This window comes from Cucumis sativus, chromosome 3 (assembly GCF_000004075.3).
Source record: "Cucumis sativus cultivar 9930 chromosome 3, Cucumber_9930_V3, whole genome shotgun sequence".
NCBI lineage: Eukaryota > Viridiplantae > Streptophyta > Magnoliopsida > Cucurbitales > Cucurbitaceae > Cucumis > Cucumis sativus.
This window is the reverse complement of record NC_026657.2, coordinates 26704188-26717198: the sequence shown is the minus strand read 5'-3', so window position 1 is coordinate 26717198 and position 13011 is coordinate 26704188. Positions and strand designations below refer to the sequence as shown.

Here is a 13011-nt window from a genome sequence, read left to right as displayed (position 1 = left end):
TTTTTAATTAGATCTTTCTAAACTAAACTTAAATCATGAATATAAAAATATGGGTTTATTAAAAAAAAAAAAAAGATCAAAATACAAAAATATTTATACCATATACAACAATTTTGAAAAAAAAAAGCCCACGAGCCCACATCGTGAAATAACAAAAATACCCGCGATAAATCAACCACGTGTGTGCGTGAAAAAGATTTTAATTTAAACGATCGTATAATATAATGTAAAATATTGTTCAAATACTGGTAAACGATCGTTTGAAATCTTTCACTTACCTATTTGGAACAAACAGTGATAGTGGTCTGTTTCTGATATATGATCTTATACCAAGATCATATTGATACAATATCATTTAGATATTATTACACGATTGTTTAGTTTTTGGTAAATTATCGTTTAGTGATAGTGATCCATCTTTGTCTATTTATGATAGACGACTAATCGTTTAAATTTTAGTACATGATTGTGTAATGAAAAAAGAAGATAAAAGATGACAAAGGAAAAAATTGTAGAAGATGAGATGAAGAAATCATAAAGAAGAAGAAGTAAAAATATGAAAAGTTCATAGGTAATAATACGAAAATTTATGAAAATATGCATAAGTATCGATACTCATTCCAAGAAATTATATATATTTTTTATTATACGTACCATAAATATTTTCGTATTTTTGTTATATGTACGTAAATTAACGTAAAACGTAAACTAAATTTGAAGAATTATAATTTAAACAAAACATAAATAATGAATATAAAAAATATTTGAAATTGCATTAATAATAAAATGGTTCAAATCAAATGATTTAATAATAATGCCAAAAGAGGGATGATTATATTAATTGTCTCACAAGTTCTTAGAATGAATCCTAATTAGCGCTAATTAATCATTAATGTCGACCACATAATTAAAATTTGTGTATAAAGACGAGAAGATAATGTTATTTTAAAAAGAGGTGCCAAGTGCCAAATTAATTTGATTTGTATAACACATAGTCAAGGCCTCCTCTCTTAATCAACATAAACCGTCCATCACAACTTTAATAATCCTCTTTGGAAAATAGAAACAACAAAAAGAGTAATCAAATCATTTAGTACTATTTGACAATAACTTACTTAATTAATTATTTTTCATTTTTCAAGACTTAATTTTCGTATTTTGAACTTACTAATCATTTTTCTGTTTACTTTTTTTCCCCCTATTTTAAAAACATTTTTGCAAAATTCAACTTAATTTTAAAATTAATAATATTTGACCATAATTTAAAAAAAAAAAACTCTAAAATTATGTTAAAAGACAAACAAAATGTATGATAGAAAATAATAAAGAAAAGCTTATTGTGAAGGAAAGAAAAATGAAAATAAAAGGTTATTATAATTGTTCTTTTTAGAAAAGGAATTAGTAAACCTGATTTTTTTTTTCTCCACTTGGAGGAAAATTGGACAAAAAAGAAATCTATTATGTCAAAAATTGCTACAATCAAACAAAATAATCTTCTCTCCTGACCCCAATTACAAGAACACTTTCTCAATGTATTTTTAGCAACTCAAACCTATTACCCACACTCTAGAGAATACAAAAGATTTAATTACACTTAGCACACTAAATCTTAAAGTGCCTCTAACTAAGACATTTGTAAACAAAAGAGACATATTTCTTTTATAGGCTTGAAGTCACTTACCTTATTACAAAGGAACCGTTGTGGAACAGTTGTACTTTTAATATTTTGCCAAGAGACCAAACATCAAGTTTATTTGATGTATATATTTAGCACTATGTATATACTAGCACTATCTCCTATAATGAAAGAAATGTTAATTTTAAACCAAGAATGAAAGAGAAAAAATTCTAAAAAGATAATATAATAATAACAATAATTTAATAATAAAAGAATTAGAAAGTGTATTTTAAAAATATTATTATGATTAAACTAACGGCGTATTTGAAATTTGAAAAGACTTATAAAAAAATGTTTTTCAAGAATTTATTTTTATTAAACACCTTTGATAAAAACTTTTTAAAATAAAAACATAAATGTCTGGACAACTCATTTTCAAAAGTATTTTTATATACAAGTTTAAGTTTGTTTAGTTTGTTATATACACTAAAAATGTTTTTATTAAAATTTTCAAGGTTGATCGGTCGCTACAAAAAATTGGTTGGTAGCAGTTGTCAAAGTTGGTTGTTGAAAGTTCGTCGATGAAGTCACTAGAAGTGATGGTTCAAGATTGGTCAATGATAGTCATCGTAGGTGGTGCTCAAAAGGTTTGTCAACGAACTTTCCAACTCTTGAAACAAACACTCCCTTAAGTGTAAACCCTAGTTATCCCTAGACTACCTAACTAAAATTGTGGTCAAGTGACTTAGAAGGCTAGGCTTCTAGGTGTGCTTGGTGGCCAAAAAGGGTCTTGAGAACCTCCAAAGAGAAAAGTGTTAGACAGCCATAGGTGCTAGTTGTTGGGCATGATTGGACGACCAACCATGTTAAAGAAAACCTCTAAAGATTAGGGTTAGACGACAAGAGTTCACCCTAAGGAAAGAAGGCAATGCTAGGGGACAAATATGCTAGAGAACCTCTAAAGGACAAAGTTTTCTAAGTGATATGATGAAAGACAAAGTCTAAGGGAATTGTTTAGGCAGCCAAATAAGTAGGCGACATGAAATGTGCAGACAAGGGGCTAAGGCAAGGGTCACAAGTGGCTTGGTGTATTTGTCAAGATTAAGTGGCAAGGTTTAGTTAAAGAGCATTCGAGTTGATTTTGGATGCCTAGTGACCAGAGAGGTTATAGGTGTTTTTTTTTTGGTGGTCTTTAAAGTGGAGTCCTAAGTGTGCATGCATCAGTTTTAAAAATGATAAGCAGGAGGTGTCATAAGTCACCCATGCAAAGAGTAGTATTTGAGGTAACTTTAGGAAGTAATTTCTCTCATTTCACTCGTGCGTATTGGATAATTTCAATTGCACAAGCTTTCTAAAGGAGTCTAGTTTAAGGGGTTAGGTTGTCGGACAAAGATGATGCGAAGAAGACCTTCAACCTTTGAAGGAAAGCTTTGAAGGTGATTTCTTGAGTCAAGTTGAGTAATGTTGATTCTCCAAAGGCTACAAAACTTATTACTTCAAATTTGGAGCTGTACTTTTGAGGTAATGTAGTTGAGAGGATAAGAAATAAGCTTGTAGAAGAAAATTTCTTAATTTAAGTTCTAGATATTTTTAGTCATGAAATTTCTAAGTGGAATATGGTTTTTGAAGGTTAAGTTAGAAGGTCTAGGCCAAGAGTATTAAGGTTAGGTGTTGAGGATAGGCGACAAGGCTAGGCGTGTTGTGCTTGAGGTCAAAGAGGTTAGTGTGTGCGACATGCCCATGACAGTGTCATGGCATGGACAATGATCTTAGGTCAAATCAAGAAGAGGAAGGAGGGAAGAGGAAAGAGGAAAGAGGAAAGAGGAAAGAGGAATTTCTACCGATTTATGTTAGTGCGCGCGAACATGTACTTTTGAATATTAATTTCTTTGTTTTAAATCAAGAAGAGGAAAGAGGAAAGAGGAATTTCTAAGCCAAAGATCGGAGTTGAGGTACAAGTTTATGAGTGAAAAAAATGAATTTCAATGTTTATTCATGAACATGAATTTAAAGCTAAATGTTTCTTAGTACGCTTTGAGATTTATTTGAATGATAATTCTCTACTGACTTAGTAAATGATTTGCAAAGCATGAGTTTAATTATAAGTTTAAAAGTACAAGTTTAAAGCATAAGTTTAAGTTAAGCATGTTTTATAAGCTATTTCTAAAGCAAGAGTAGTGAAACATGAGATTTGAAAGCTAAAGTTATATGTGTTAAAGCAAGCATGTTTCTAAAGTTGTTAAATGCTTTGAGTTAAGCAAGTATTTATCCAAGTATGTTTCCAAGCTAAAGTTGAATGAAAGTTTTCTACACGAGATTGTATAGAGTTAGTTGAATGTGCACATTGTTTTCCATACCGATGTGAGAGCAGTAACAGCCTAATCTCTAGTACATCAGTGGGGTACAAGGAATTGTACCTAGGGAGAGGTTTTAGTTTGAATTGTGTCTAGTTAACCATAATAGGTCAATGGCAGTGAGGTGTGTTATCACCTAGTCTTTGTAACAAGAGTTGTCAAATGGCAGTGGGGTGTGTTGACACCCAGTTTCAATTAGTAACAGGTTAGATTAGTGTACAAGTTAAAGTTTATGAAATGTTATCTAACCGATTGTTTATAAAAGTTTAGAAAAGTGTGTTTCATAAATAGTTTTCTTACTTTCTAGGTAGTGATCATTGTGTCAAACTTGCCTTGCAACTGTAATTGGTGAACTGAGGTTTTTCTCTTTATAATTAGCATGTGTATGCATTTAACATAAGTTACAAGTTATGGGTCTAGCTAGTAAGGTTTATGTTTTCGCTGGGTGTCTGTATTAGACAACTTTAGGTGTTTAAAGCGTTTAGTTTGTGTTGGTTTTATTTTAGCATGCATGGTTAGTTCTAAGGCGTAACTATGTAAGTTAGTTTAGTTGGTTGATGACTGTTGTCAAAATATGGCAATGCTTGCTAGTCCTCACACGCTCTTTTGGAGCCAGGGAGAGAAAGGGGACTCTGAGAGGGAGTGTGACATAGGGATTGAAGAATAGTAAGGACATGTGGGTTATTTGAAATTCTAATCCTAATTCTCACTAAAACTAAACTCAACTCCGAACAAGAATAGACTATTATAACCCAACCTATCCCACTCTATTATTTGAGCCCAAACATGCTTAGCGTTTTGTTTTTAAAAAAAAATAATCTTCAACTTTCAAGAATGAAAAAAAACCTTTAAATATTAAAAAAAAAACATGGAGAAAATGGGACGTGAACAAACAATCATGGCATTTTAGACCTTTTTTTAAATACATAAGGGTACTAAAGCAGCTTTTGAAAAGATAAAGATATTTTACAACCAAGGTACCAACGATTTTTGTTTATTTATGTTAACAACAAAGTAAGGATATTAATGCATCTTTTGTAAGGTTAGCAAAGTATATTTTGCAACAAGGTATTAACATTTTATTAATGGTAATGGTATATTTTTTAGATTTTGTTTTAAGTTGTAATTTTGAAACTTTTTAAGAGTTCAAATAATATTTTTGAATTAAAATACCGACGGTTTCAAGTCAAAACTAATGATAAGGTTATTTTAAAACTCTTTTAATTTGAAAAGTGTAAGGCATTTTGAATTTTTTTGAAAGCTCGAGGGTATTTTTGACAAAAAAAAAGTTGTTATTATACTTAATAGTAAGGACATTTTATGTTATTATAATTTTAATAAGGCAAATGACATGCATGCCCGTTCAAACACATATTCACTATTTAAATCGATCGTGATGTTTCACATTTATAGTTTAGATTACACTCATAAGAAACAAAGCTAGTACACCAATTAGTCTGCAGGTGTTACTAAATAGTTGTGTTGAGATAAAGGAAGATGATTGTTCTTTCAAACATATATCGATGGTTAGATCATGGAGTTTCATATATCTATGGTATAAATCATAGTTAGACACGAAAGTATCACTATTGTGTAGTGTAAACTAGTTGAGTAATTTATTTGGAATCTTAATTGTCACAGTGATATAGGAATGTAATTAAGATATGAAATGCAAGTGTAATGTTGTATGAATTATCAATGTTAAACAGTGTATATTAGCATGTAATAAATACAACTGTAATATAGTTTTGCTGTAGTTACCATAATTAAGTTTCTAAAAGTGAGATAATGTGACCATTTCAATTTTGATGTTTTCATATTGATGACTATATAAAGGTGTAGGGGTTTTCGTTTAGGAGCCTACTAGGAACAATTAATGGTCAAGTGAAAGAGCACACATTTCATCAACAAATAGTAACATGGAAGTATTGTAGGGTATCGTTTTCTCTTCATGAGACTATTTTAACAAATTTAGGTTTTTAAGAAAAAGTTTTCAAAGAATAACCGAGTGGATCACACAATTAAAAAAAGATAACTAATGATAGCAAACAATGATGGCAAACATGGGATTCATGGTCAAGCCTTTAGGAAAACTAGCATGAGCATTGTGGCTGTTGTGCAACCGCACTGCCTTTCAAAGTATGAACCAAAATTAAACTTCAATACAACCTTGATTTCAAGCATCCTTATAGTCCAAGCAATTAGAGGTATATGTTATGACTAATTATAACCTATAATGACACCCTATCATTTTCTATTTGGTGTATACTTTATGTCTAAGGTCAAGTGGCATCTTTATATGGAGACCTAATTTTCAGTATTAAGACTCAACTAGCCAGCTAACTAGTTAATTGACTAGTTCCGATTAACAAAACAAACCATGGACTTCGACAAAAAGAAATTAAGACTCAACTACACAAGTTCTCAAGTCATCCTACCTTTTTAGGACAATCAAAACACTAAATCTTATAAATAATTTAGCTCATATTGAAAACGAATAATAATGCATGATTTCATTGAAATAGAATCTGAGTACAAGATGAAATAAAATAAGGAAGAAAGCACCAAAAAGGACAACTTAAGAATCTAGAAAATTTAGAATTCGTGAACCCTTGGAACACTTTCTACACGTTTTGATTTAACTTTTCTTAGGGTGAATCTCACTTGCACCATGCTTTCACAACTGAGGAGGAATATGAACCTAAAAACCCTACGCTTTGAGAAATTTTTGTGTCTTTAAAAAGTGTGATGGATGTTTAATAATTTAATTTCCTTCATCATTTTGGGTGTAGATTTCATCTTAAGACTCTTGGTTGTCAAAATGGATGGATTAAAGGGATTTATATAGAGTACTTCAAGTCTTAATCATGCAGTTCCAGAGTGGACTAACAATTTTAAATTGAAAATTCTAGTACCAAAAATTTCATTTGACTCAATCTATTGTATGTTTTGGATTCATTCCTAACACACTTTTTGAAACATAAGCAATCCAGACATGAAATAAAATTTATTATCTAAAACCCTTGTGTCATAAATGAGCTCAAAAACTAAGAGATACTTCTGTTCTTACTAACTTTTGACCATCTTAAACATGCATTGTCATCAAATTATACTGACTCTCATCCAAGAAATAACCTTTGAAAGAAAAATACAAACAACACCATTTTGATGTTGAATTACATATCGTCTCCTGTTTTCAATTAATAAAAAAAATCTTTTATATAGTACAGATTACAGGACGAAAAAGTTGTACTAATAATTAAACTATTCAACAAATACCTTCGTATTTTGCATTGTCATATATAATGATTCAACAATCTTTTACTTTTATGTTTTTACATATCTAATATTAAAACCATTCTCACTCATGAAAATAATGCATCATTTTTTCCTTTGTAACCTCTTTTTTTAGAATAAAATTCTCTTCAACAGACATCTCACCTCAAAACATTGCAAACTATTTGAAGAGAATGATAAAAATTAATATAATTTTCATGAAAATTTGAAAAAAAGAATAAAAAGTAAGAAGATAAATAATATTCCATAGCCTTGTCTACGAAATGTTTAAAAATTATGTTAAAAGGCATGAAATTTTTGTAGTTTTAATTGATCAATGAAACTATATCTCTTTTCCTTTTAAGAAAAAACTAGATAAAGTTTACCTTTTCTTAAGTTCATAAAAAACTGATGCAATATATTTTAGAAAAAATATTATATATAATCTGAAAAAAAATCAATAGACTTTATTTAAAATTTGAAACTGAAAAGCAATCATCCGTTTGAAAACCTAAAGATTTTCTTATTGTTTTGAAATTTTAATTTCAAAATTTCAACCCACAATAAACATTTTGATATGTTTTTGTAAATATATTTCAATAGTTTAGCCATTCTACAATATTTTTCTTTTTAAATGCAATATTGGGTGTGTATGGTGTTTAAAAATATAGCGAGTTAACAAAATAAATGCTAATTCCATTATTGTTATTGTAATATGGTCTAATAAAAATAACATATAAAAGGAAAACAATACTGAATTGTTAATTATATACATGGATATTGATATCCATACCTATATGGAGAATGGATTATTAATATATGAATATGAGTATTAATTGTAAAGTTTTTGCGCTCCCTCGATACTTAGATGGATTGCATAAAATTATATCTTTGTTAAGAATATAAACAGATATACACACGTGAAATAGTAATGCATCTGTTTGACATGCAAGTGATTGAGATAAAGATTACAGTTTTTTTTTTTTTTTTTTTCATTAGAATTCAATTTTCTTTTTTGTTGATTTTAATCATATGGGCGTGGTTTCATATTGGATGAGTGGATTTAATTAGTAAAAGTAGTGGATAAGCTTGTGTTTTTATATTTGATATTTATTAGGTGAGAAGTAAAGAGAGTGTATGAGTGAATCTGCATATTCTGCGATTAGAGGTGCAAAATTACAGAAAAGGCATTAGAGGTTAGAAGTTAAAAAAAATTGATGAAAAATGTTTAAGATAGTAAAAGTAATTTAAATAAGTAAAAATGGGAATTGAGAAGTTAGAAGTTAGAATATATATTTGGGAGCAATGGGTAAAAATATAAAAATAGGAAAAGCCTAAGGAAAAGGAAAAGGAAAAGGAAAAGGAGGATGAAGAGAGAGGGAGTAGAAGAAGGGTATTTTGTTTGTTGTTGTTATAAATAATATTATTGATAATTATGTTATATGTTTATGCTTATGGTGATGCTTAGCTGTGTTCTTGAATCCCAGGTCCCACCTCCCCTTTTGTCCCTTTCTTTCTCCCTCTCCCTTTTTATATTTCCTTACCATCTCATCTAAAACCCCCAAATTTACACAAACACATCCATCTTTTATTCCAATTCTATTTCTCTAAATTCTCTATATTCTCTATATTCTCTATATTCTCTATATTCTCCATTCCCTGCCTCCATGGCCAAGCTCGGTAAGCTCACTAAGCTCAAATCCGCCATCAAACGATGGCCTTCCATCTCCAAACTCTCCCGCGCCACCACCCCCACCTCCTCCTCTGCCGTTTCCAACGCCACTCTCGATAACGACAACCACAACCACAACCACCATCTCCACCCCGTCTTCGTTGGCAGGTCCCGACGCCGCTACCTCCTCTCCTCCGACGTCGTCCACCACCCCCTCTTCCAAGAGCTAGTCGACAAGTCGTCCCCCAATTCGGAGGAGCAAGGTCTTGTGATCTCTTGCGAGGTTGTTCTGTTTGAGCACTTGCTGTGGATGCTTGAAAATGCCGCCACCCAATTGGGGTCTGCCGATGAGCTCGTCCAATTCTACACTTAGAATTGTGGTATATATAATCATAATCATAATAATAAGAATAATAATAATATCATTGTTGCCTTATTATTGTTGTTGTTAAAAAGAAAAAAAAAAAAAAGAAAAAAAGAAAAAAAAGAAAACTAAATTAACCCATTTGATTAATTTTAGTTTTAGTGTGCGTTTGGAAGAAAAAACAGAGAGTTCTCCAAAGCTTCATTTTTCTCTTTTAGTTTGTTGGTATGATATATTTATTCTGGGAACGTTTGAGTGTTGATTATTTTTCAGAATGAAAGAGTGAAAAAGCCGAATGCTAAAAAAACCAAGGTAGCTCAGCTTGCGGCTAAATGTATAACTTTTTGCTTTCTTTCCCCCCACAGAAACAGCTTCTCCTTGACACTTTATGTCATGTAATACATATTTCAATGCTTCATCCTACCCTCAATCTTTTGTAAAGGATTTAATCCACTTTACTAGCATCAATCAACTTTTTTATTTCACTTCTAATTGATTATCTTATATAATATCAATATTATTTATTCATTCCATTTGAAGAGCTTCAAAGTTTTGTGTTTTAGAACATTGAAAGTGAACCTCAACTACTTAAAATCAATTTTTTACTTTTTTTTTTTTATTATTTATAAAATTTGTTTTTACTCTTTTCTAATTTAAAAATTATGTTTTTTGTTTGGTACTGTTTTATTGAATTTAATTTTCAATCATTTACCCATTCTCCCCCTATTTTAAAATAAGGCTTTCTATTTTTCCTAAAAACAATATTTAGAGCACAGTTTTGTCGGCTTTCTTTCCACAAAATTAAATTAATAATTTTACATTTTTAGAAGTTCAAAATTCAATTCTAATCTAAAGTGGAATGAAAAGTTAATTTTATTTACTTACAAGTGCAACGCCTTTTTATTGTTAATTTTCTATTACTATTTATGAGTTTCAAGAGCCTGAGTTTTAGAAAAAAGAAATATTTTAAATAAAATGGAATCAAATAAAAATAATAAAATATTTATAAACATATAATAAACTATTTGAAGCAGTTTTCTTTCTCTTCTAATAATTGAGTAAGGGCCCAACAAAGTGGAGGATCCCAATAACAAGAAAACTTAGGCGTATGATATATATATTTTTTTTATCATAACTTTGACCACCACCTTAATTATTTATATTTGTAGGTAGGTATGCCAAATTCACATCTTGTTAGCTAAACCAAAATTCTTAAGTATAACCAAATTTGGATCTATTTATAAAAAATGGTAAAAAAAGAAAGAAAAAAAAAAAAGCTAAGTAGACTAAGACAGTTGAATGAATTTTGCTATATTTTGTAAATAAAGTTGGCTTTCAATGGATACACATTATTCAATAATATTTTGGTTGGAGAAAGACATTCAAAATTTTAACTTTTATTTGAATATATGATGTCTAAAATCAGAGTTGAGTTTAATCTTATGTCACTGCTAGAAGTTGAATTTTCATTCTAACGATTCCTTAATACTAAATAATAGACACTACAGTAAAAGGTCCCTTTGCTGATCATGTCAAAATTCATGGACATAGCCCTATTAAATGTCAATGTAAGTCATTGACGACATTTTTTGTGTGCCGACCACAACTGTTAGAATAGGCTATTCCAACGCATTTTTCAACTGGGTGATCAGCACATAGACGCAGTCTATGTCAACACCTTAAGAATGAATGGATATGTTGACGCCTTGGATGTGAAGTTGAAAAATATCTCTATGTCGACGCCTTTTTGTGTTGTGCAGCAATTGACTTTCTCGATCATTGAATTTTTAGGCGTGAAGATATGTTATTTCATGTATGGAAATTCTTTTGACGCTATGCTCATGGCATTGTTCGGATAGAACATTTTTGCTGATGCCTAGGGCTTCAACATTGCCTTCATTTTTTTTCAAAAAAATCATTTTTATTTTTAAAAACAATATAGTCCTCTTAGCTTTACTTTTAGCTCACTATATTGATAAAATATTTAGATATTAAGTAAAATATTTCAAAAGATAGAACACTAGAATTTCACTTAAATAAGCATCCTTACATAAGTAGCATCGATGGGCGGCGGAAAGAGGGTGCATTGTGATGGGAGGTGGAAAGGTGACAACAGAAAAGGGTGTTGTAGTCGGGAATCATGAAGGGAGGGGGTGTCCTAGCAGGCAGAATAGAGAGAGGAACGAGAGTTGGGGCGTAGTTGAGAAGATGGGATTAAAACTAGGCCTTTAAACCTCAGGTTTCTCTCGACGACCACTTAAAGCATCGACATGTGGGGTCCATGTCGACAATTACTTAAATGGCCTCGACATATCCCTTTTCTATCCTAATGCCTACATTACGATGTCGATATAGGCTACTTATTCCGACACATTACTTTTACAACGTTGGGGATAGACCATCTACGCCGACCTACACTTTTAGCTTTGGTATTCATGCCTATCTCGACAATGTTTGCAGCGTTAGAAAAAACCTTTTTTCTTGTAGTAAAAAAAAATACTGTAAATGACTAAATTGTTAAAAATATAACAAAATATTAGATTTTATAAATTATGAAACCTAATAGATATAAAATTTTGGTGTAAGGAAGTATTTTGATTTATGGATCATATTTGAAAATGCAAAGAATAAAGAAAAGTGTATACTTGTGGTAGGGCACAATTAAAGATATTTGAAAAAAAATTAATTAAAGTAAATAAACTCATAAAAAAAATATGCAAGACTGAGAAATAATATTCACTTTATTTTCTAGGTATCATAAATTCAAAAGAAAAAAAAAAGAAAAAAAAAAGAAAAAAAGATAGAGAAGAAATAAGAGACTAAAATTATATTTTGTGAAGATAACAAAAAAATGTAATAGGGAAATTAAATTAATGATAGAAGGAAAGTGAGTTTGAATTAATGTGGCTAATAAAGTAAAGGTATTTAGTAGCCTACATTACCTAAAAAAAGCAATTCACAGTTCAGATCTACTAGACCTAATAAATGTGAATATGTTAGCTGAAATAAATAGACATCTTATTTGTAAATATAATAATCTTTTTTATATATATTGTTCAACAACATTTTACAATAAAATTTTTTAACTGTAAACTTGTTAATATATGTTAATAACAAAGTAATAGTTTGCTGTGAAAGAGAAAGAGAGAAAGAAAGAAAGAAAGAAAGAAAGTGGACATGTCCAACCTCTTTTCACAATAGAAATAAAGGTAATATGAAAGGAAATAATGATAAAAGGAAGGAATTTGTCAAACATGCATTAAGGTATAATTTGAGGAGAGGACAAAAGTGGAAGTAGATTTGTAAAACTGGCCTTTGTTTTTATACAATAATTTATACACATGAGAGTTTAGAGGCCCACAATTTAAGTTGCACATAATAATGATTGGGTAGTTAGGGATGCTACACACAAACCTACCTCAATTTTATACTATACTAAACAATTAATAAATAAATCATCTAACTTTTTTGACATTCTTATTCCTATTTATTTTCATGCTGACTTCTCAATTTTGTTGTGTGGTTGGTAAATTTATTTCAATTAATACGCCAAATGGAAAGACAAAAAAAATATATATATATATGTAGTTGGTTGTTTTGCAGCTGGAGAGCTGAGATTTGTGTATTTTTGGACATTAAGCTTTCTTTTTTCTTTCATGATTAACATAGTCTATATTTACTTTTAAAAAAACTAAAGGAATCTATTTGGGTACAAATGTAAACTTTA

The 13011-nt window shown here is 30.1% G+C and overlaps 1 protein-coding gene across 1 annotated transcript; it reads left to right on the top strand.

Moving 5' to 3' along the window:
• The first annotated feature begins 8799 nt into the window (after positions 1–8799).
• LOC101214812 (auxin-responsive protein SAUR78) lies at positions 8800–9776 on the top strand. The gene has a single exon (XM_011653418.2). It carries the CDS (start codon positions 8916–8918, stop codon positions 9291–9293), a length of 378 nt encoding a protein of 125 aa, XP_011651720.1. The 5' UTR covers positions 8800–8915; the 3' UTR covers positions 9294–9776.
• Positions 9777–13011: the final 3235 nt, after the last annotated feature.